Here is a 25,971-nt window from a genome sequence, read left to right as displayed (position 1 = left end):
GAAGGTTTATTTGTGTAAATATGAATAAATATCATCCTATTAGGTTGTGACAAATGCAAGAATAAGAACAAATGACTTGTTCATAAACATGTTTGTATTAGTAGTTTTTACTTTTGACAACTAAAATGATGACGAAAAACAAAATTTAGACAATCAACTCCCGGTGTTGCGAGAAAAGGCCCGCCAAGCTGCATTGGTGGGCTTGGACCAACAATATAGACCCATTTATTTGGTCTTCGCCCAAATTCGATTTGGCCCTGGGCATTATTAAGATAGGCATTGAGGCCTTGAGGGGAGGGAGAACGGGTAATAGCGTGCATTATAAGGTTGGTTAATTGACAGAAAATGTCTTAATTTAGTGGAAGAAGTTTTATCCTAAATGTTAGATCTCAAGTTTAATCCCCAACACTCAATTTTACTGAGGGGTCGTTTGGTTGCATATAAGAATTTGTATTGCCTAGGAAGTCATAAAACACGTGAATTTAGAATTCATGTGAATTGCAAAAAATTGTTTGGTTGCCATGAAGGAAGTGCAATTCATGTAGGCATTCTCACTTACCTAGGGGGGCCTAGGTAAGCAACTTCCTCCATTATGGAGGAATTTGAATTCATGGGAACTTCTAATTCATGTGAATTGGGGTAACCAAACAACATACCCATTTTGCAATTCACATGAATTTAAGTTCCTGTATTGTTTAGTGGGTAACCAAACAACCCCTGAGTATTATAGCTAGGGGCCTAGGGCTGAGCATCAATCTGAGACTAGGCCGGTCCTCGACCAAACCGGATCGGAGAGAAGACTGAAAATGAATTTTTTGTGGACCAAACACAAAATATTTGGTCTTGTTCTGTCTTTGACCGAAATGTTGATGATGATTGTATTTATATAACAGTGTTAATATTAATTTAGGATGGTCCTAAATACACTCACAAAATATACTGGGCCACTCCAATTATAAGTAACGGACGAAAATATCCTTGATTCTCACTTGAGACTTGAGAGTTTGGAAATTAAAGGGCAAATCAATCATAAGATAGTGTCCCAGAAAATTTTGTGAGTATATTTAGGGCCACTCTTAATTTATAACTAATATAACACCCGTGAAAATTCACGGGATTGTTTTAATTTTTTTTAGTAAAGTTTATTATGATGAATTTGTGAAATAGAAATTAGATGGCATATATTATTACAATTATTTTTTTTTTTTTTGTTATATATCATAAATCAATTGCTTGAATGATTGACATATCCATATATTTGTTATAAGTAAAATTTAATGTATATACTTTTTTTTTGTAGAATTAATTTAATATTTGTGTATGCTTTATTATTTGATAAATTCGCAAGGTCATATTTTAGCTGGTGTACGTCTTCTGCAAGAATGTTTCGAGTTAAGTTAAAGTGAGACTATTAAACACTAAACAACTAGTTTTAATCCCGTGCAAAAATTGCACGGGGTTACTTATTAAATAATTGTTATTATTAAATTATGAATGAAGAAAATGTAGAAATATTGAATTTCAAATATACAAAATTATAAGTAAGAATATCAATCGACAATATTGAATATAGTAAAGACAATAACATTAATACAGTCGTTATTATATGAGATGGTTTTACACGGTGAGACGATTTCGTTGTATATTAAAACAACTTACTTATTAGTATTAGATAGTGGCGGACCCAGGGGTGCGCACCCTTAATTGCGGGATTTTTTTTTATAAAAGCAGTGAAAATCAAGTACCTATATTATTTCCGCCTATTATGTATCCTTAATGTGAAGTGGCTCAGTTGGTAGTGCAACTGTCACTTAGGCGTGAGGTTGTGTGTTCAATCCCTCTCAGCCTCCATTCCCCCTCCCTTTGTTCCCATGTTTTTTATTTGGTGTAAATCGCTGACTACAACTTTCCTATGTTTTTTTTTTCCGAGGAAATTCGATTTCTTTTTTAATTTGGTGTAAATCCTCAATCTTCAAACTCTAACTTCTAAATTCCCTCTACCCATTTTTTTTAAATTAATTTAGATTGTTAGTTTCAAATTCTCATTTATTGTTTTGTATTATGAATTTTTTTTAACTTTTGTTTTGATTGTTTGTGAATTTTCATTGTGAATTATGTATTATATAATATATATAATATTACGTTTTATTTTTTAGATTAATAAAAGTAGAAAAATACAATAACTTAAAAGTTTTATTTTTAATCCATAAAAAAACACACGCATAAAAACCCTCAATAGGTAGTACTCACAAGCTAGAGATAAAAAATACACCATTTTCATTCATTTAAAAAACTCAATAGTTTAAAAGACGATTTTCAACTTTTAGGATGATTTCAAATCCTTATCATTGGTAAAAAAAAAATTGGCAAGATGTTTACTATGTAATGACAATGATGCAGTTGAATCATATTTTTATGTTGTCCGAAGTTTTTCGTTTTTTCAAGTGTGTACTCCCATTCTTAAACTCCTGGGTCCGCCATTGGTATTAGATAAATAGTTTATTTGTAGAAATAAACCGTCTCACAGGGTGATCCGTCTTACTCTATAATTCGTGTCAGTCTAAATAGGCTGAATAACAAACTGTTGGCTCAAAATCTAAATATGATTAAAATAGGCTTAAACAACCTCAAACTAACCCATTAAAATCTCAGTACATATCGCCAAAGCCCCCGCCTTCAATTAATAGTAGTAAATCAGTAATGCTAACCTAACATACTTCACACGCCTCTTTCTCCCTCGCTCTCTCTCATCAAACACACCGTCACCAGTCACCGTCATTATATCACTCCCTCAAACTCATTCTCTCACTTCTGTCTCAACTTTATCTCTCGTAAATCTCATGGATTCATAGTCCTATGACTTCTCTCTATAATCCTCATTCTTTAAATAATATATCATCTCCTTACTCGATAATGTTTACTTAATTGTCAATCTCTCTCACTATTAGCTATGTTGGTTTCATTTTTTTTTCATGTTTCTGTGATTTTTTTCTATTCAATTTCTCATAGATCTGATGATTATTTTTGTAAAAGTTGATTTTTTATTTTTTTTATAAATTATAAAATTATTAGTGAATATCATAGATCTAATGAGTATTGTTTTTTTAAATAAAATTACTCAATATAAGTAAGTATGTGTTTTTAAATAATATTCTTTTTACTTTATTTCGTTGCCTATATTATGTTTAAATTATTTTTTCATTTATTTAAAACTTATTTTCGCTGATTTTAAAAAATTCCCATATTTTGAATGTAATCTTCCCCTTTTTTGAAGTTTCTTTATTTTATTTTATTTTACAAAACAATAGAGTATTTCTAAGAACGGAAATCAAATCTATTAAATTTAAATGACTTGGATATTTTCTGAAGAATATTTATCAATTAAATTCCTAAATCTTATTTTTTATATAAGTTTTTTATGGTTTAATGACATATTTTTCCTATACTGAATTACAGGATTTTTAAAGAGAATTTTTTGAAATAAATTGTTAAATTTAGTTTTCGGATTTTTTTGAAGATTTTAAAACAATTTTTTCAAAAAAACATAAGTAATTTTTAGATGTTAAATATTTGTTATCACTTTCTTGAGATCATTTAAAAGAATTAGATTATATTAATTCAAATTAGATTAGCTTAGATTATACGGAGTATTAATACATTGATTTTATTATAAAAATAACGTGCAAAATAAACTCAAAATCGTTTTCTTCGGAGTAATTTTTCAGCAATTGGTCTCCCTTGTGACGGGTCACCATTTGTGGCGGATATTTTGTGAGTTAAAATGGTAACAAAATGAGTTAGTGGAGAAAGGGGACCACATGAATAGTGTTGCAGAGAGAGAAAAAGTGGGTACTTTATGAGGTAAAATGGTATCCGTCACTCCAGAGTGACGGATATTGTTGGTCACAAATGAGATTTTGTGATTTTTCAGATTTGAATTGGGTGGAGGAGATGAGAGGAGAGAGGGTAATTAAATGGTGTATAGAACATGGTGGATCCTATATTGGCCAAATTTCTAAAAAATTTCAGCCAATGAGAAGCCTCGAAAGAACCTAGCTTTTATACTAGGTAGATGTCCATCTAAATTATAGTCATATTTGTTCGTTGAAATTGTTCTCGTTTAATAATACTCTCATATAAAGTATAGTCCATCTTAATTAACAGTCCGTCTTGCTTGTGACGGATTATATCCGTCACAAATGAGAATTTGTGCTTAATTAATACCCACGTCACTTATTTTGAGTGGCCATAAATAATGGATAAATTGATGACATAATTTGCATTTTTTATTATTATTAGGATAAATTACAAATAACCACCACGTATTTGCGTATATTTACAAATTACCACCTTGTATTTCCGATTTTACAAATAACCCCCAAACTTTAATGTATATTCCCCAATCACCACCGTATTTGTTTCCCGAGTATCGTTTTTCTTATTTCCCGACTTGTTTAGTGACGAGTTGGGCAAAATACCCAAACTGCCCTCATTTACTTATTACGGATTATTACACAACACACTTATTTTCATTTCAGTTTACCGGCATATACATTTCCTTCCATTTACCATGAACCCTAAATCCCAAATCTCTAATGGCATCCCCAATTCAAATCATCTCTTACCCTAAATCAATCAATCGATCACTGATGAACCCTAATTCAGTCGATTAATCGACCACCCAAAACAAATCGTGGAAATTAGTAAGTTGGTATCTATTAGGAATATCGTAATATACGATATTCCTTAAGTCAAAGATTTTATATTCGGTTGTTATCTTTGGCGATATTTTAGCGATTGCATTCCCATATACATTGTAACTATATAAGCCAATATTCATGACTCAATAATATTACAACTTTCCCTTCTATTCTCTTAACATGGTATCAGCGTCAAGTTCAAAAAATTCCCCTTCACGTTTTTCAAAACCCTAATCCCAAAATTCTTCCACCCTCATCATGTCGACTGGCGGAAACGCTGCCACGGCGACTGACTTTCCTAAAATCGATCCCTCTAGTCCTTACTATCTCGGGTCCAACGATGGTCCGGGTCAAAAAATCTCAAACATTATGCTACGTCGGGACAACTATGCCGACTGGAAACAATCCATGACGATGTCGCTCAAATCAAGGCAAAAATTTGGCTTCGTCAATGACTCAATTAAAAAACCAACAAACGCTTTCGATCTTGAAAACTGGGAGGCGGTTAACTGTACAATTGTGCAGTGGATTCGTCATACAATCGACACCTCCATCCTTGAAACCGTGTCCTACGTTGATGATGCATCCGTTATGTGGGCCGAATTGCAAGCTCAGTTCGACGTCGTTGACGGGACAAAAATACATGGTCTGAAAACACAATTGCATAACTGTAAGCAAATCAAAGGTATGGATGTGATGACTTATTTTGGCAAATTAAAAACTATTTGGGACTCTCTCGTGCTTCATGAACCGCCCTTTGCTTGTACTTGCGGTAAATGCGAGTGCGGGATAGCCAAAGCCGCGTTACAGCGTCTCGATAACGAAAGGTTGCACCAATTCTTTATGGGTCTTGATTCCTCGCTATATGGTAATGTTCGTTCTCAACAATTCCAACTTGATCCTCTGCCTTCTTTGAGCCGTGCCTATAGTGTTGTTTTACAACAAGAGCGGTTGCGTGACGAATCTGCTCCGGATGTATCCGAGGTAACAGCCTTTGCCGTTCCTAACTCCTCCCGTCCCCCTGTTGATTGGCGTGAACGTCGTCAATTATTTTGTTCTCATTGCGAGACCAAAGGCCACGATCTTACCAGCTGCTTCTTCAAAACAAATAAATTCCCTCCTTGGTGGGGAGACAGGCCACGCAATTTGGAGGGTTACCGACACAAGCGACAAGTACAGGTCATAACTAGTTCTATATAGTAACTGGCACACGGCTAGTTGTACAAAAATGTGCTACCAACGGTTGTTGTATCGTATTTAATAGCAACATTAATTAAAGGATACTCGGCAAACTAGAAATATTTGAAGAGTTAATGTACTCGTATGCTCTCTTTTTTTCAAATTCGCCTTGATACCCCTCATTTTTTACAAAAATCAACAGTGCCCCTAACTTGATGAAAACTTCTGGAAATACTGTAAATGTTATAGTCGGGGAATGAAAACTCGGCAAAGCGGAGGATGAGGTTTGGTAAAACATGAGTTGGATACGAACCTCTATAAACTGTTTTCTTTTGTATAATAGGCTCATGTGTGCCAGTGATGTTTTCAAAAACAACGAGGGAAACACCAAAAAATTTGAAAAAACAGAAGGGTACCATGTAGAAGAACTCAATATTTTAACAATCTAGTCTCAGAAACAAGTAAAAGATATTCTAGTACTCAACTATTATTGACTCCGTTCTATTCTGAAACGGTCCTCAATTTTGCAAAATTATTTTTTATTAATGGGCATTGGTGTGAATATTAAGTTATAACCCTATTTCTTTTCCCATGTTAGTCCCTAGGCTATTTGTTTTTTCTCGCCTATCCTATATCACTCATTTTAAGTTTCAACCGGATATGCTCATCTTAACAACAATCTATGGGCTTTGGCCTCTCAGTGTAAACATCAAAGAATTGTTCCCACGTCTGGTAAATCAGATATTGTTTTAGAAAGGTTATAAGAAAGCAACTCTACCTGATTTTCCTCAAGCCCACAAATCAGTCCCTCAAGATACTTAAGCCTTTGCGAGGAAGGTTTCTTTGCTTCCTGCAGACCAAGATGCACCAAAGGGAAACGAATAAACATTACACATAATATTCACGGCGTTACATAGCTACATAAACGGATTATGTTTAAATGGAATGGATGAGCCAACCTCAAAGGATTCAAACTCAGTCATTTCATCCTCCTGTTACAATAGGGCAAAAAAAAAATGATTAGGACTGCCAATAAATGTGGATTTAAAAGCTAGAGAAACAGCATAGAACGAAAATTATCAAAAACTGGGTGGATGCCTGAAGCTTTTGTCCTAAGTTCCTAACACATGACACAAGCGAGCACGTACGGGCCATTATTAGTTGTATATAGTAACTGGCACAAAGCTAGCTATTCATAATATGCTAACAGCGGTTGTTGTATCGTATTTAATAGCACCACCAATTAAAGGATACTCGGCACACCAAAAATATTTTAGAGATTATCTATGTCGTATGCTCGGTTTATTTTTTTCAAGTTCACCTTGGTACCCCTAATTTTTTAAAAACATCAACAGTGCCCCTAACTTGACGAAAGCTTCTGGAAATACTGTAAATGTGAAAGTCGGGGAATGAAAACTCGGCTAAGCGGAGGATTAGGTTTGGTAATACATGAGTCGGATAGGAACCTCTATAAAATGTATTCTTTTGAATAATAGGCTCAAGTGTAGCAGTGATGTTTTTAAAAACAATGAGGGAACCAAGAATAATTTTGAAATAATACAAGGGTGGCATGTAGAAGAACTCAATATTTTAACTATCATTAGTGTTCGCCTTAACCCTCTAACCAACATACTAATAACATTTATAGTCCTAGAAATAAGTAAAAGATATATCTGCTACTCAACTATTATGGACTCCGGTGTATTCTGAAAAGGTCCCCAATTTTGCAAAAATATTTTTCATTAATGAGCATTTAGTGTGAATATTCAGTTATAACCCTAGTTCTTTTCGCATGTTAGTCCCTATGCATTCTGTTTTTGTCAGTCTATCCTATATGACTCATGCTAAGTTTCAAACTGATATGCTCACCTTAAACAACAATCTATGGGCTTTGGCCTCTCAGTTTAAACTTCAAAAAATTGTTACCACGTTTGGTAAATTAGATATTGTTTCAGAAAGGTCATAAGAAAGCAACTCTACCTGTTTTTCCTCAAGCCCACAAATTAGACCCTCAAGATACCGAAGCCGCTGCGAGGAAGGTTCCTTTGCTTCCTGCAGACCAAAATGCACCAATGTGAAACGAATAAACATTACTCATATATTCAGGACGTTACATAACTACATAAACGGATTATGTTTAAAAGCAATAGATGAGCCAACCTCAAAGGATTCAAACTCGGTCATTTCATCCTCCTGTTAGAACATGGCCAAAAAAATGATTAGGTCACCCAATAAATATGGATTCAAAAGCTAGAGGAGCAGCATAGAACAAAAAATATCAAAAACTGGGTGGATGCGTGTCATGTATTCTAAAAAGCATTTATTGTCTTAAGTTCCTAACACAGGACACATGCGAGCAAGTACGGGCCATAATTAGTTGTACTTCGTATATAGTAACTGGCACACGGCGAGTTGTACAAAACATGCTACCAGCGGTGGTTGTATCATATTTAATAGCACCAGCAATTAATGGAAACTCGGCAAACCAAAAATATTTTAAGAGTTTATCTACGTCGTATGCTCGTTTTTTTTTTTTTCAAATTCGCCGTGGTACCCCTCATTTTTTACAAAAATCAACAGTGCCCCTAACTAAAAGGAAACTTCTGGAAATACTGCAAATGTTATAGTCGGGGAATGAAAACTCGGCTAAGCGGAGGATGAGGTTTGGCAAAACATGAGTTAGATAGGAACCTCTAAAAAATGTTTTCCTTTGAATAATAGGCTCAGGTGTACCAGTGATGTTTTCAAAAACAAGGGAACCACCAAATTTTAAAAAAAAAACACATGGGCACCATGTAGAAGAACTAAATATTTTAACTATCATTAGTGTTCGCCTTAACCCTCTCCACAACTTACGAATAACATTTCTAGTCTTAGAAATAAGTAAGAGATATATCTGCTACTCAACTATTATTGACACCGGTCTACTCTGAAAAGGTCCCCGAATTTGGAAAATTATTATTCATTAATGGGGAATTAGAGTGAATATTATGTTATAACCCTATTTCTTTTCGCAGGTTAGTACCAAGACCCTAGGCTTTCTGTTTTTGTCCTATATGACTCATTTTAAGTTTCAAACGGATATGCTCATCTTAAACAACAATCTATGGGCTTTGGCCTCTACGTGTAAACATCAAAGAATTGTTCCAACGTTTGATAAATCAGATATTGTTTCAGAAAGGTCATAAGATAGCAACTCTACCTGTTTTTCCTCAAGCCCACAAATCAGTCCCTCAAGATACTGAAGCCTCTGCAGGGAAGGTTTCTTTGCTTCCTGCAGACCAAGATGCATCAAAGGGAAACGAATAAACATTACTCATAATATTCACGACATTACATAACTAGATAAACGGAGTATGTTTAAAAGCATTGGATGAGCCAACCTCAAAGGATTCAATATCGGTCATTTTATCCTCCTGTTAGAATAGGGGAAAAAAATGATTAGGACTGCCAATAAATGTGGAGTCAAAAGCTAGAGAAACAGCACAGAACGAAAAATATCAAAAACTGGGTGGATGGAAGACATGTATTATAAAAAGCATTTATAGTCCTAAGTTCCTAACACATAACACAAGCGAGCAAGTACGGGCCATAATTAGTTGTATATAGTAACTAGCACAAAGCTAGTTGTACATAATATGCAACCAGCGGATGTTGTATCCTATTTAATAGCACCACCAATTAAAGAATACTCGTCAAACCAAAAATATTTCAAGAGTTTATTTACGTCGTATGCTCGATTTATTTTTTACAAACATCAACAGTGCCCCTAACTTGATGAAAACTTCTGGAAATACTGTAAATGTTAAAGTCGGGGAATGAAAACTCGGCTAAGCGGAGGATGAGGTTTGGTAAAACATGAGTTCGATAGGAACCTCTATAAAATGTTTTCTTTTAAATAATAGGCTAGGGTGTAGCAGCGATGTTTTCAAAAATAATGAGGGAACCACCAAAAACTCTGAAAAAATACAAGGGTACCATGTAGAAGAACTCCATAATTTAACTATCATTAGTGTTCGCCTTAACCCTCTCCACAACTTACTAATAACATTTCTAGTCTTAGAAATAAGTAAAAGATATTCTATTACTCAACTATTATTGACTCCGTTCTATTCTGAAAAGATCCTCAATTTTGCAAAATTATTTTTCATTAATGGCCATTTAGTGTGAATATTCAGTAATAACCCTATTTCATTTCGCATGTTAGTCCCTAGGCTTTCTGTTTTGTCTCGTCCATCCTATATGACTCATGTTAAGTTTCAAACGGATATGCTCACCTTAAACAACAATCTATGGGTTTGGCCTCTCAGTGTAAACATCAAAGAATTGTTCCCACGTCTAGTAAATCAGCTATTGTTTCAGAAAGGTCATAAGAAAGAAACTCTACCTGTTTTTCCTCAAGCCTACAAATCAGTCCCTCAAGATACTTAAGCCTTTGCGAGGAAGGTTTCTTTGCTTCCTGCAGACCAAGATGCACCAAAGGGAAACAAATAAACATTACACATAATATTCACGGCGTTACATAGCTACATAAACGGATTATGTTTAAAAGCAATGGATGAGCCAACCTCAAAGGATTCAAACTCAGTCATTTCATCCTCCTGTTACAACAATAGGGCAAAAAAAATGATTAGGACTGCCAATAAATGTGGATTTAAAAGCTAGAGAAACAGCATAGAACGAAAAATATCAAAAACTGGGTGGATGCGTGTCCTGTATTCTAAAAAGCATTTATTGTCCAAAGTTCCTAACACATGACACAAGTGAGCACGTACGGGCCATAATTAGTTGTATATAGTAACTGGCACAAAGCTAGTTATTCATAATATGCTAACAGCGGTTGTTGTATCGTATTTAATAGCACCACTAATTAAAGGATACTCGCAAACCAAAAATATTTTAGAGTTTATCTATGTCATATGCTCGGTTTATTTTTTTCAAGTTCACCTTGGTACCCCTCATTTTTTACAAACATCAACAGTGCCCCTAAGTTGATAAAAGCTTCTGGAAATACTATAAATGCGAAAGTTGGGGAATGAAAACTCGGCAAAACGGGGGATGAGGTTTGGTAATACATGAGTGGGATAGGAACCTCTATAAAATGTCTTCTTTTGAATAATAGGCTCAATTGTAGGGCAGTGATGTTTTCAAAAACGAGGGAACCACCAAAAAGTTTGAAAAAACACAAGGGTACCATGTAGCAGTACTCAATATTTTAACTATCATTACTCCACAACTTACTAATAACAAATTTAGTCTTAGAAATAAATAAAAGATATTCTAGTACTCAACTATTATTGACTCCATTCTATTCTAAAAAGGTCCCCAATTTAACAAAATTATTTTTCATTAATGGGCATTTAGTGTAACTATATTCAGTTTATGAGTTTCAAACCCTATTTCTTTTAGCAGGTTAGTCCCTAGGCATTCTGTTTTTGTCTAATCTATTCTATATGAATCATTTATAGTTTCAAACGGATATGCTCATCTTAAACAACAATCTATGGGTTTTGGCCTCTCAGTGTAAACATCAAAGAATTGTTCCCACGTTTGATAAATCAGATAATGTTTCAGAAAGGTCATACGATAGCAACTCGACCTGTTTTTCCTCAAACCCACAAATCAGTCCCTCAAGATACCGAAGCCTCTGCGAGGAAGTTTTCTTTGCTTCCTGCAGACCAAGATGCACCAAAGGCAAACGAATAAACATTACTCATAATATTCACGACGTTACATAACTACATAGACGGATTATGTTTGATAGCAATGGATGAGCCAACCTCAAAGGATTCAATTTCAGTCATTTCATCCTCCTGTTAGAATACAACAACAACAACAACAACAACATCAGAGCCTTAATCCCAAAATGATTTGGGGTCGGCTGACATGAATCATCCTTTCGAACCGTCCATGGGTGCACGCACGCCTCAAAATGCGAATAAAAAAGGCAAGATAAAAAACAAAAGGGAGAACGAAAATGTAATGGAAAGTCAAGGTGAACTTAGGGGTTTTAAAATCGGATTCCGTCTTTCTTTTATAAAAACTTAAAATTTAAATCGAGAGAAAAGATTAGAACGATTTTTAAAAACCGAAATAGAGTTAAGGATCCGGAATGAACCAGGTAAAATCTATAAGAAAGTGGTTGTTGAAAAAGTGTGTAATAAAGGGGAGAAAAATAAATAAATTAATTTCTTTAAATTAAATAAATAAATAAAAGCACTAAATCTGTCAAAAAAACATCAAATACTAAAAATCCACATGTATCCTTTCCCTCCATTGTGCCCTCTCCGTCACCATACTCTCCTCAAGCCCCAGAACTCTCATATCATGCTCTATCACTCTCAACCATGTCTGTCTCGGTCTTCCTTCCTCTCCCTCTAGGGACCTTTTTCTCGTTCTCCAAGTCTCCGGCCTCCTAACCAAAAGGCGTCCATAGGTCTCCTTCTCACATGGCCAAACCATCTTAGTCGGTTTTCCATCATCTTGTCCTCTATTGGCGCCACTTTAACCTTTTCCCTAATCACCTCATTCCTTAACCGATCTTTCCTTGTATGTCCGCACATCCACCTCAACATGCGCATCTCCGCCACACTCATCTTTTGAATGTGACAATGTTTCACGGCCCAACACTCGGAGCCGTAAAGTAGGGCAGGCCTAATTGCCGTGCGATAAAATTTTCCCTTTAATCTTTGGGGCATATCTTTATCGCATAGAAACCCTGAAGCACTCTTCCATTTCAACCATCCCGCTTTAATTCTGTGAGCCACATCTCCGTCTAACTCCCCATCTTTTTGAATAATAGATCCTAGATATCTGAAGAAATCCGAACCCTCAACAACATTCCCATCAAAAATAATACTCCCCGCCTCTGTCGATCTCAACCCCGCCACCTTAGTGAACTGACACCTCAAATACTCAGTCTTACTCCTGCTCAGCCTGAACCCACGAGTCTAGAGAATAGGGCAAAAAAAATAATTAGGACTGCCAATAAATGTGGATTCAAAAGCTAGAGAAACAGCATAAAACGAAAAATATCAAAAACTGGGTGGATGCGTGTCTGTTTGAGAGGATGAGGAGTTAAAATGAGAGCCTGAAACCTAGAATAAATGCCCATACTCAAAAGCCAAAGACTAAGTAGATTAAATCAAAAGTAAACAGAACAATAGGCTAGAGTGTTAGACTACTAAAATTGGTAAAGTTTCCAATGAAAATAGGAACTCGAAGCAAATTAGAATAATGAGCAAAATAAGTAAAAGTATAATCAAGACGAGTAATTATAAAGCAACTCTCCTATTTTTTATCAAACTCAAGTCATTTTATCATTCTATCAGAATAGGCCCAAAAAAATGAGTACGACAGCGCCAGTAACGTAGATGTGAAAATCCGAGAAACAGGCCAGAACGAAAATATCAAAAAGTGGATGAATGTATTATGAACAGCATTTATTTATATTACTAATACATGACGGAACTGAGCAAGTACAGGTCATAATTGGTTTTCAATTTATAAAGTAACTGGCACAACAATAGTTGTACATAATATGCTATCAGTAGTTATTGTGTTGTATACAATACTACTACTGATTAAAGCATACTAAGCAGTAAGCAACCATAAATATTTGGGTTTTTCTACGTCGTACCCTCTGGTTTATTGTGACAAGGTCTCCAATTTTGCAAAATTATTTTCCATTACTAGGCAATTAGTGTTTAAATTCAGCATATGATCCTAATTTGTTTTCGCAGGTTAGAGCTGTCCCATACAACTGAGGATACAGCTAATCATAGCAGCAGCAGTATAGCAGATAAATACTTCGAGAAAAGCTAGCAGAAAGTAAAAACAACACTTCAAGAACAAGAGAGGAAGCGGCCAATATCTATGCTAGAGAGCTTCCTATAATCAGAAAAGCGAAAACAAGAAACAAGTAGCTGTTATGATGCACTCGCCAATTCGCAAACCATCTCTAACGAATAGTTAAGCATGTCGTTAACTTTTACTGTAAAACTTTTCCACCCACACCGCGAACCTGATTGGGAGGTTGAGGAGTTAAAATCAGAGCCCAATATGACTACAGAAACATTTGCCAATCAGTGTAACAGTAAACTGAGACTAGGAGCCTAGACTACTACAACATTACACCCATTCCCTGCAACCTTAGCCCTCTGCAGGAACAATTAAAGTTTTTCTTTCAAAAGACCCATGTTGAAAATTGCATTAAGAATTTAAGATACAACTACTTTGCAATAGACAAGGCTCAGACAATTAGATTCGCCATTTGCTTAACTCATATCATTCAAGATATTACATAACTAGATAAATCAAATTGGTTGACATAGTCAACATATTTACAAACATTATCTCAAGTTGGAAACATTGGCAAATGGTGATTAGCAATTTAGCATAAGAGAATATACAACATATATGTTCAATAGCAATGAATGGGCCAACCTCGAGAAGCTGCAAAGCTTCTGTCGGTACAGCTACAGCAGCTGCCATATCACGCTTAAGATGAGAGATAGAAAGGCCCTGAAATTTAGCATAACGAGACTCTGAGCATTGTCGTCGTAAACCCCAAAACAATTAAACTAAGTAGATTACTAAACTACAGAGCTATTACCCCCACTGACGCAAAGGCTCTGGCCTAGTGCAAGATAATGGGGTAAGATGTTACTTTCCACCACTTATACCCATATTCGAAAGCACCCAGAATTGCATCCAGAAGTAGTATAATTTAAATCAACGTTTAACAAATGATTGAGACCGAGGTAGTAATAGAAGCATGTCCAAAAGAGGGTAAAACTACTTTGATAAGTAGCAGTACCGTAATGACATATAGTTTTCACATATTCCTAGGGTAAGGCGGTATTACACAAGATTATAGTAAAAGGGATCCTACTGATACGGAGTACCTTATGGTTTTAATGGGTTGTTTACATGTTAGTGGAATCCGTTTTACACAATATTAGGGTAAAACATCCTTAAAGTGATCAATTGCGGCAAAATAAATCAATAGTTGGAGAAAACCATGAGTGAATTTTATATAAAGGACGGTCTCACACAATAATTACGGAAGGATTAACATCAGTAATTAAGACGGTTTCACATCAGTAATTGAGACAAATAATTGAGACGGTTTCACAAGTAATTACATCAGTAATTGAAACAAACATCTTAAAGAGATCAAGGGGTTATTTTAATCAAAGATAAACAAATAATTGAGAGGGTTTCACATCAGTAATTTATCGCAAACAAAGTAATATCAATTAATTAGAATTTTAATAAGCAAAGAACAAACTACAACTCATAACATCAGTAATTTTCAACAGTAATTCAATGGAAGGGGAAGATGAAAAACTGTAAATTTACCTTGTGTATGAGGAGCGTTTTGACTCTTGAGAGAAATTGAAAGAGATGATGAATAAACTTGTTCGCTGAAATTCAGAGATTTCTATTTTACAAACCCTAGAATTTGTTATTGATTACTTCGTATGATATTGTATTGATGATCGGCCTCCTCTTTTTTTTTTTTGGGCGCGATATTGAAGTTTTAAAGTGCCCGTAACGTTGCTACTTGCTTCGGCAAGAGGTCGATTACCACTTTTACGGTAAATTTAACTACAATGCTTAAGAAATTGAGCAAAATTAACTACTTTGTACCAGTGATGGAGCTAGAGGGGCTAGCAGGGGCGGTCGCACCCTGGCGGATGAAATTTTCGAAATTTTTAGTTAAATTTTTCGAAATTTTTTCGGGGTGCCTTATAAAATTAGTCGTTCCCCCCCCCCCTAAAATTTTTCGCCCCCTAAGTTCAAATCCTGGCTCCGCCATAATTTACTATGTGTCTGCTCGATAATTATCACAAGTACGAATTGCGAAGTAATAAATAAAGTAAATTTGATTTGTATCATTATAAGGTAAACTTGAATTACCGGAAATTTATCGGGCTTTGTAGTCTAAACTTTTGTTTCCGTCATTATTTTAGGTGACAATTGACAATCATATGAATAACTGGGGCGATAAAGCAAATGACGAGGAGCCTTATTATAGATGTGGGTCAACAGACAAATTCATGACAACATGAAAATATTTCATTTTCCTATTATTAAATAACAAATTAAAGTAAAATTGTATTTTTGTTCTACTTTTTTTTTTAACAACGATATTCTATAAATACACTCTCGTGTATTTATATAGATTTATAACTGAAAAAAATTAATTCAATCAGTTAGTTTTCACGCCAAAATATAAAAAGACAGCCTATGTGGGCTTGGATGATTTCAACTATTACAAATTTTGGTTCTCGGAAATTTTAACTATTACAAATTTTGGTTCTCGGAAATTTTAATATTGAGTTGTGATTTCAAAACTTTAATTTTATACTGTATTTAGTGTTACTTGTATCAGTATTAAAACTTGGTTTTGTTTCAAAATTGTAAGAGTGTAAGATTATTCCTGGTGTGGATGAACCCAGCCTATGTGGGCTTGGATGACCTTGAGGCTTTTTCGAGTCACATCGGGCCAAGGTAGGTTGGGCCAAGGTAAATGCTTTAATGGGCCATTGGGCTTTTTCTGCCACATTGGGCTTTGTAGTCTAGACTCTAGACTCTCAAAACACAAATTACAATGCTTTGTATCAATCAATCAAATTGAGATTAATCTTTAATAGAGTATCATGTAATTCTGATTGGTATTACTGTGTTGATGTGGTTGTTGCATCAAGGATTGACATTATAATTATAATCAATAAATTGATTTGATTTCTAAACTGGAAACTATCGATTGTTGGGTACAAGATTATGAATTTGTGCACAAAGTAGCTTTTATAGTTGTCAAATCTTATACATATTACGTTGCCAGTTCAACGTCACTAATAAAATGTAAAATCCGAAGAGTGAGACAAACTTGTTATCGAGTTTAGTCTCACTCTTCGAATTTGGTAATATAATTGTTTAAGTTTCTATTAGTAATGTTTCACAAAATCCGATAGTAGAACACTCGAAAGAGTGAGACTAAACTCGAAAGAATACTTGTTTAGGAGTTGCATAAATTTCTAAAACTTTCAAATGATATAATGCAAGGATCTCAATTCTCATCACTTCCATGGCAAGCGAAGTCGGTTGCATTGTAGTCCTTATCCATGCATAAAGAAAATACTAATGTATAAATTTGTTTATAATATACAATCATATAAATTTTATGACTCCTCGAATCTCAAAATTGAGTATAATACATCCTTCATATTGTTCTTTTTCAATTTCGGGAGGATTTACAAACATAATGACCGAATATATCAACTTAGTAATGTTCTACACGGTCTTTACGGCTCTATCATGCAGGTTAAACGATGGATCAATGAGGTGCATCGCACAATACACACGTCTTGAGAACTCAATCCTACCTGATTAGTTTGTATGATTTCTTTGCAGATGTCTTTTTGGATGTAACAAAGAGTCTAAGACCATCTCCAACCATGACCAATTCTCTTCCTCGTCTCACCCTCTCTTATCACTTCTTATTCATTCCCCTTATTATTCCTCAACTTTTCAATTTTGATCTTCCAAGTTTCAACCATAATTTACACGTATTCCTCATCCCACTCTCTTTCATCATTTATCTCCCTTACTTTAACATACTCCACACATTTTTTATATTAAAAATCTATTTTCATAATTTGGGCGGGTTTTCAACTCGATAATTTATCAACTTCGGTTTTATTATAAGAAAAAAAATTAAAGACGTTTTTTTCGTTAAAAAAAATACTTTATAAGAAAATTTCTAAAACATAAAAGACATACTAACATTTAAAGAAAATCAAAGAAAGAAGAGAAGGAAAAGTGTGTAGATATATGTCAGTATTACTACCTATGTCTAGAGAAAAAAAAAGTTAGGAATTATGTGTAACTATTTTTTTGAAAAAAAATAATTAATCATTGACAAAAATAAAAAATAGTTGGCAAATAATTCACTCCCAAATGCTCTGATGTTGGTTTGTTTCAAAGCGTCTTGCTTGTGACGGGCTAATTCTGTCACAAGTTGAAGATCTCTCACAAAAAGGGAGAGGGGACAAGGTGGGGCACCCTCCATGTGCTTTCCCACTCATCTATCATAGGTATTTTATGAGAGAAAACGGTATCCGTTACAAGCTTGTAACGGATATCGCCGTCTTCAATGAAATTTTATGCGTTTTGGGTTAGTATGCAATTAAAAAGTCCACTTTTTCTACCGCAAATTTCATTTGGGCCCACACTTTCTCTGCGTCTTCATCCTTGCTTTTTAGTGGAGCGCTTGCAATTTGCATCCTCGAATTCTCGCTTAATTATATTCATGGTTGGACAACCGTTTTTGCTCTTCCTCGGTTTTTCAAGGAGTCTATATCTCAAGGTTGAGGATGCTCTAAGAGCTTTATTGCTTTAACATTGTATGGTTACATCTTTTTCACCGTTGTCAAAAAAAAAAAAAAAAAAAAATCTATATACCATAGTTATCTTCACTTTGATTTAATTATCGTCAAACTCGTATTCATATATAACTAGTTTTAAACCCGTGCAAAAAATGCACGGGTCATAATAACAGACACTATTATTAAAAATATGAGCATATAGATAAGCGTGATTAAGTCACGCAAGCGTCATTTTACATTTTTTAGCGCGATCAGGCATATAAATTAAATGAGCGTGATTACATAATTAATCACCTCCAAACATCGGTACTATTAAAGAAATGATCATCAATTGCTCAAATAGTTGCAATATAAATATAGTAACGTTTTATCACATACATCTAACAACCGATAAATATAGCAATGTAGTATAGACAAAAAATCGGTTTTCTTACTATTTTTTTATACGGAGTGTTAAATTACATAACTATAAAAATTAAGAATAACTATATTTTTATGACCTTTGTAAAACTGCAATAATATGACTTGTTTACCTGAAACCCTTATAAACCCGAAGTTTGCTCAATTCATATTTACCCGAACGTGTATAAACCCGTACTTTACAAAACCGAAATAAGCCCGAACCATAAATGACACACGTATTTTACAAATCAGAAATTGACCCCTCCCATATTTTATCCAAACCTGGAATGATCGAATCCATATTCGTCTGCTTGATCGATTTAGCGGGTCTAGATAAGCCTAATCTAGTTTATTATATGAGCCTATCTAATCCAATCTACCCAAAATATAAACCAAACTAGCTTAGAACCCGTGCAAAATTGCACGGACATATATAAATAGTGTATATAATAAAGTCTTAAATCTGGAGCTATAGCATTGCATTAGTAATGAATATGTCTTGTATAAATGATTTGAGTATTATGTACTAAAAAATGAACCTTAGTAAATTATAAGAAATGAACTATTAAGATCCAATCGCGTCATTAGAGTAAACGATTCTATACAATAACTATAACAATTGATGTACTCCATTTAATTGATAACCCTAATTTTTTTTAACCCGTATCACATGTCACATTTATACGTGTTTCATATATATAAGTCACTAAGCCACAATGTTTAAGCCTGATAAACTATATAAATAAACATTAATATGCATTTTCTGCAATACACTGGTCTAAGTTAAAAGCTTAAAGCTACCCTAAATGTAGTTCAAAATTGGACACTACATTTATTTACTTGAAACAACTCTATTATCGGAGAACTCAACTTCATTGTATAACAAATCGTATTTAGCGGAAACCCAGCTAAGGCAGAGCCGCATTGTCAAACCTATTTATCAACTCACCACCTACAATACAGAGTATAGTGGAAAATTGTAAGAATAATTACTTCATACAAAGGTACACCATTGGCTTAAAAGGCCCCTGCTCATGCTAAGGTATATGCGGGTTGAATTTAGACAACTCTACCCTACATTGAATATAGACGCATATTGCTTATTACCAGTGAGTGATCCTCGGAAAGGGAACCAAAATTTAAAACCACCATGGAACTGATGGAGATTACGTTGGTGGTCAATCCCCAATATATATTATCACAGCTCACAACATCACACCAAATACACGGACCTAGGTGAAATAAACTCTATGATCCCGACATACCGTCCCAAATACCCTCACAATTACCAAAAGAATTTGATAAGCAACTACAAAAAGAGAGCATGTTTGATCACATTTGCACCCGGTAACAAAACCAAACCGATCGAGCACAGACCACATTTTATTCTTTCTATAACATACTATCAAAAGTTGCAAACATAATCTTATATAATTACCAATGGCTGAACAAAGGGTATAATTCTTACTAACGAAAAATGGTAAGTTTCACATAATTTCCGCCACAATATCATACTCCGACACAAAAAAATAAGTACAATTCTTACTTCATCCAGAGTAGTAAATAAGTGTGTACAACCAATGAACCAAATACTCCATATAAGGACTAACATGATTGGGACGGAGGGAGTAAGTAAATCTTAACAAAAACAAAGAGATAGAAGCATGGGATGAATGAGTTACATAAGAATGTTGAGAAGGGTTTATTAAAAAGTTTATTCTTCTACAACCCGCGATGATAACTTTACCCTTGAATTGATGAGACGATGAGTATGTACATCCAATAATCATCAGGAGATAATTAAAAAGTTTAACAACTTTACCCTTGAATTAATGAGACGATGAGTATGTACATTCAATAATCATTAGAAAGATAATTAAAAAGTTTATTCTTCTACAACCCGGGATGATAACTGCTTTAGAAAATAAGATAAAAATCAAAACAGAGCAAATTGATTTACATATCTACAGAATAATAATACCTCATAGATTATTCAAATAATCACAAGTTTATAATACCAAATTAATTCCGAAAAATCACATATCTGAAATAAATATTACTCTGAAATAAATTATGGGCGAAAAAATTGAATAATATAGAAGCTTACCTGATTGAGTTTATGGAGAATCCATTCGGATATTGATAAATAAAGTAATATAGTTAGAAATTTAGAATGACATAGATTAAGGAGAGTGGCGGGTGAATGTAATCATATACTGTATTAGGGAAAAAAAATATGGAGAGATTGACAGGAAGGGTGTAAAGATAGACGGCTAAGGATTGAGGATATCATATGCTTGGTAGATCAGTTTAGGGTTAGAGGTAGGCGGGAAACAAATGCATATTAGAGCGACACGTGTCCAACCCAATGTATAGTGGTTCTTCTATTATACTTTTATATAGATGCTTGACCCCCATAGTATTTGCAAAGTCTAGTAAATACGAAGTATAAATAACTTTTTATTTAAGCCCATTAGCTTATTAATCTATTTAGCTACCTATAAAAATGATCTACACAATACAAAGTAAACCTAGTATTTTTTGTGTAAGCCCTAGTTCATTCATCCCCTAAACAACCCATTCTTCATTTTTTGTGCGCCGCAAGCAACATGGAGTAGTACATTAGTACGTAGTATTTGTTTCCAAAATTCTCTTTTCAAGTCTTTTGTTCAGCTAATTGGTAAAAAACTCCAAATTCATTTATGCAAATACCGAATTCTCTTTTCAAGTCTTTTGTCTCTAATGTCTCAATTTATATGTATCATATAATTTAAGTATTTGATCCAATCTATAGGTTTGTTAATGTTTGGTTGTCTATCATATATGCCCTATAATATAAAGTTTTACTTATGCAACTCTTACCGAGTAAAATATTTTTTTTTTTTTTTTTTTTTTGGATATCAAGTATTTGCTTCTTAGGGAGGAAAAATTTAAACTCCATGCATGTTAGGATTCATATTTGATAACATTGAATACTAACATGCATGTAAAAAATAAATTTTATTATTCCGTTTTTTAGTTTTGATTTTACTTTTTTATTATTATTTATAATTATGGTCATATTATTTGTTTTTTCTATAAATATTTTTTACATAAATAATTTTTTAGTGCTGGTATCAAACCTTTTAAGAGGTAAATGTTTATAATTTTCATATTTACTCTATTATTTGCTTAAATAAATTGTTCTGGCAAGTTGTCCATCTTAAATTCTTAGAAAATGAAATGAAATCACAATTAAAGTTAACCTAATAATGGTAGGGACCACCTTTAGAATAATATTTTTATTCCTAGAATAGGAGAGCCAATAGGAAGTCAGGAAAAAACCCAACTTTTATACTATGTAGATTTGTGGTTTCAACATGACATCACAATATCGAATATATGACATTGCCTCCGGATGATCGGAAAAATAAGGTCGATGATTGAGAATGAATAAAGTCTCAGGGAATAGAGTAAAAACAAATTGGTAGGACCAAAACTTACTAACAATCACATTCGGGCATAAATCAGAATTTACATTCATCTAATACATTCAAACAAATGCAAGATCCAAAAATATACGACCAATCTCGATAAATCTTTCATTCATCTATTTCCATTCCATTTTAATGACAATCGAAGCATCATGCAAGCATTTCTCACTAATCATGATGACAACAAATAACAAAAGCCGGGTCTTCAAATTTAACAATTCATATTTATAACTTCAAATTTAAATTATTAAATTTATAGACATGTACTGTATAACATTCGGGCTTGAAACATTGTATATTTAGTATTAATAATTATAATTATGAAGTTTTAAACTAAGAAAGTTAACAAGAGCTTAACTAAAATTAAACTGGGTAGAATTTAACTGAATTGATTAACCTAATAGAGTTAAATTAAACTGAAATATGAAAACACACCACAATTTAAATATAACATGGAGTAGCTAGTTTCCACAGGCATCTGAAATTCCGTCTGAGGCCTCGAGAACTTGAATAGAGCCCTTACTCCTTGACAACATATTGCACGACGTAGTCGACACCCTTATATGTACGAATATTCCCCTGTTTTACAATAAGAGTCGTCAGTATACAACAACTACAGAGGATAATTAAGAATGCAACTAAATATGTTGGCTTAGTTCCTCAAAGCTCATTAGAAAGGAACTCTACCTTTCTTTCGTCGTCAAACTCGTTGTTCAATTGATCCTTGTGTTTGTTCAATTGATCCACCTGTCAGAATGAAAAATTATCATTATATTTCTAATGAAACCATTCTGGAGAGTGTTTACTTGAATGAGAAATTAAAAAGCGAAATCAAGAAACAAGTAGATGTTATCAACTTATGATGCACTCACCAATCGTGAAATGTCTCTAGTGAATTCCGAGTACCGAAGCTGTTCTTCAAGTGTCATATTCTCTAGACGCCTAGAGCGATCCTGCTTGAGAGGGCACGGAGTTAAAATGAGAGTCTAATATGACTACAGAAACAGAAGTTTTTGCCAAAATAGGCGATTTTTTTACTAATTATTTAACGAAATGGGTCGAGTTGCAAATTAATTACCCAAAATAGGTCCACGTCATAACCGAAGCTAGCTTTGTATTTGAGTCGCCATCTCGGTTGGCGACCATGCCCAAAGTATAACCAGACCTGACTATTGCAGTATTGCTGTTATTATCTCTCAGAGTTAAATCGCCAGGGCGGTTGACGACCTCGCCATGCACCATGGCGACTGAAAAGGCCAGTATTTGAGCTAATTTTTGACAAAATTTCATACTCTCACAGTCAAATCGCCAAGCGAACTGGCGACTTGAACCCTTCTCATTAACTTCGTCTACAACGAGCCTACGTGGACCTATTTCCGACAATAAATTTGAGACTCGACCCAGTTCGTTAAATAATTAGTGAAAATCGCCCATTTTTGAAACGGATTCACAAAAACAGCTGACAATTAGTTTTGCAATAAAACTAGAATAAGATAAAAGGACATTGTGTGAATTCTCAAGCTAAGATCGATGGTCTTAAGCAAGATGAACCAAAGATACAAACTACATTATTGCTATAGACGAAGCTCAGACAACAATTAGGTTCGCCATTTGCTTTACCTATGCCATTTTACAAAGTAAAAATACAAGAGGTGCACCTGTTTCTCAACTATCATTGACCACCCTCGCTTTCTACCATACTTTTCGTCTAAAATCTGGTTCCTCCGCAACAAATATTTCTTTGCTGTCTGCAGACCAAAATGCACCAAAGTGAAACGAATAAATGTTAACTCAAATCATTTACGACGTTACATAATTACATAAATCATCTCGGGTTGGACAAATTTGCCAAAGGGTAATAATTAACGATTTAGCATCGGAGAATATACAACAGTTGTCAGTTATGTTCGAAAGCAATGAATGGGCCTACCTCAAGAGCTTCAGTGATTCGCTGGGAACATTTTATCAAACTGTCTATGATTCCTTCCATGTTAAGCTTGATTCCCTGAAATTTAGCATACAAAACCGCTTGAGCATTGTTGAAACTCGGAAAACAAAAAAAAACAGTGTATTCATAGATTACCCGGTTACCCCAGCGTCGCAAAAGGCTCCGGCCTAGGGCAAGATAATGGGGTATGCAAAAACCGGAAGATGTAACTTTCCACCACATATACCCATATCCCAAAACATCCCGTGTTGGAGCCGGAAGTATAATTTAATTCAACGTTTAACAAACGAAGGAGACCAAGGGGGTATTAGAAGGATGACCAAAAGAGGGTAAAACTACTTTGATGAGTAGAATTATTTTGCATTGACCGTATATAGTTTACACATATTCCTATGTAAGCAGTATTACACATGACATGAATATTGTAAGAGGATCCTATTAGTGTAAAAACACCTTAAAGAGAAGAGATCAAGATATCAATTGAGACAGAGTGAATCACTAGTTGGAGTTTCAGTTATCATCTTATTTGAGACGGATTGCTATTTGGTCACTCCTCACACAATGACACAAGGCTTAGCAAAGCCGGATATCCGAACAGAAACTGGTTTGGATACCCGGTTTTAGAAATCACATAAACTACAACCTCCAAATAGTCAGTCATTATACACAACAAAAGTCTCAAACATCCAAATAGAATCAATAATTTAAAATTCAATTCAAAAGTTAACGAATTAAAACTTCAAATCACATCACTCATTCAACTTTAAATTACAATATAATTGACAATTCCAAATTCTAAACAAAATACAAAGGGGTGAAAATACAAAACCTTAATAGATGAAAGGTAAACAAATAATCAAATAATTCAAAGGTAATAAAGTGGTAAGTGTATATCATAGGAATTCACATTAGTAATTTATCAGTAGCAAAATTCACATACATAACTAACAAAAAAAATAGTGAAGAAGAAAACATGATATCAATTGAGTAGAAATTTTGATAAGCAAAACAAACTACAAGTCTACAACTCAAAAAATCAGTAATTCAATAGTAATTTATATGAGTATGTATTTTTATGAAAGGGGAAGATGAAAAGATGTAAATTTACCTGAGACGTTTTAACCTGAGAGAAATTAAAAGAGAGTTTTTTTTTGTGCAAACAAATAAAAAGAGATGATGAAGGCACGGTTTGCAGACGTTTTAGGGTTATTTATAATTTTATAATAATATGGCAATTCTGATACCATACACCAAGGTGCAGGTGTATGGTACTTCCTACTCCCAATATTAAAAAAAAAAAAAATAACAAAAATTTTCACTACTTAACAGTTATCACTTTTCATAAACTCTTTCTTTCTCCTGTTTCAAACTACCTCTTCCGTTTCTATAAAAAAAATTGTCCATAAAATTTAATTTTCCATCCAACACAGTGGTTTTGTAATCTTGATTCGAGTTTTGATTAATTAAATTTTAACTTATCAGGCATGTGTTAAAATTACTTCATGTTTTGATTAATTAAATTCTAATTTATCGAGTTTGTGTTGAAATTACATTAAACCCTAAAAGTTGTATAATACCGTAAATTAAATTGAGATTTTATGTTATATCTCTCATTATTTATGATTAAATTTTTGGTTTCGAGTGTGATATTCATCATATGGCGCTATCATATTCACTCAGAATTTAGTGAATATGATAATTTAAATTGATGAGTATGTCCTATCAAGTGTGATATTCATCATAAGTCACTATTATATTCATTTTGATTTTAGTGAATATGATAATATAATTTGATGAATATGTAGTATTTAGTGTGATATTCACCTTATGATACTATTATATTCATGTTAAGTTAAATGAATATGATAGTGTAA

At 33.9% G+C, this 25,971-nt stretch overlaps 2 protein-coding genes and 1 long non-coding RNA gene across 3 annotated transcripts in view; all 3 read right to left on the bottom strand.

Annotated features, from left to right (window-relative positions):
- LOC141644183 (uncharacterized) overlaps window positions 1-15,413 on the bottom strand; it is a 114,489-nt gene extending 99,076 nt beyond the window's left edge. The window contains exons 1-12 of the mRNA XM_074453652.1: window positions 15,243-15,413; window positions 14,325-14,402; window positions 11,660-11,692; window positions 11,479-11,550; window positions 10,448-10,480; window positions 10,267-10,338; window positions 9,263-9,295; window positions 9,082-9,153; window positions 8,040-8,072; window positions 7,860-7,931; window positions 6,839-6,871; window positions 6,658-6,729 (exon numbers count right to left, since the gene is read on the bottom strand). Coding sequence (XP_074309753.1) covers window positions 6,658-6,729; window positions 6,839-6,871; window positions 7,860-7,931; window positions 8,040-8,072; window positions 9,082-9,153; window positions 9,263-9,295; window positions 10,267-10,338; window positions 10,448-10,480; window positions 11,479-11,550; window positions 11,660-11,692; window positions 14,325-14,372 — 573 coding nt within the window. The 5' untranslated portion in view covers window positions 14,373-14,402; window positions 15,243-15,413. The remainder of the gene's footprint in view (window positions 1-6,657; window positions 6,730-6,838; window positions 6,872-7,859; window positions 7,932-8,039; window positions 8,073-9,081; window positions 9,154-9,262; window positions 9,296-10,266; window positions 10,339-10,447; window positions 10,481-11,478; window positions 11,551-11,659; window positions 11,693-14,324; window positions 14,403-15,242) is intronic.
- Window positions 15,414-19,239: 3,826 nt separating this feature from the next.
- Window positions 19,240-21,008, bottom strand: LOC141632415 (uncharacterized). Its single transcript, XR_012537783.1, has 2 exons — window positions 20,784-21,008; window positions 19,240-19,628 (listed from the first exon to the last, which is right to left on the bottom strand). It is a non-coding gene; the product is annotated as an uncharacterized LOC141632415 (long non-coding RNA).
- Window positions 21,009-22,353: 1,345 nt separating this feature from the next.
- On the bottom strand, window positions 22,354-25,286 carry LOC141632408 (uncharacterized). The gene is made up of 6 exons (XM_074444959.1): window positions 25,206-25,286; window positions 24,080-24,154; window positions 23,808-23,897; window positions 23,022-23,102; window positions 22,837-22,896; window positions 22,354-22,728 (listed from the first exon to the last, which is right to left on the bottom strand). The coding sequence occupies exons 2-6, from the start codon at window positions 24,137-24,139 to the stop codon at window positions 22,669-22,671; spliced, it is 351 nt and encodes a 116-aa protein (XP_074301060.1). The 5' UTR covers window positions 24,140-24,154; window positions 25,206-25,286; the 3' UTR covers window positions 22,354-22,668.
- Window positions 25,287-25,971: the final 685 nt, after the last annotated feature.

Source organism: Silene latifolia, chromosome 2 (genome assembly GCF_048544455.1).
Source record: "Silene latifolia isolate original U9 population chromosome 2, ASM4854445v1, whole genome shotgun sequence".
NCBI classification, from domain to species: domain Eukaryota; kingdom Viridiplantae; phylum Streptophyta; class Magnoliopsida; order Caryophyllales; family Caryophyllaceae; genus Silene; species Silene latifolia.
The sequence above is the reverse complement of the archived record's forward strand: the minus strand, read 5'-3'. Positions and strand labels throughout refer to the sequence as shown.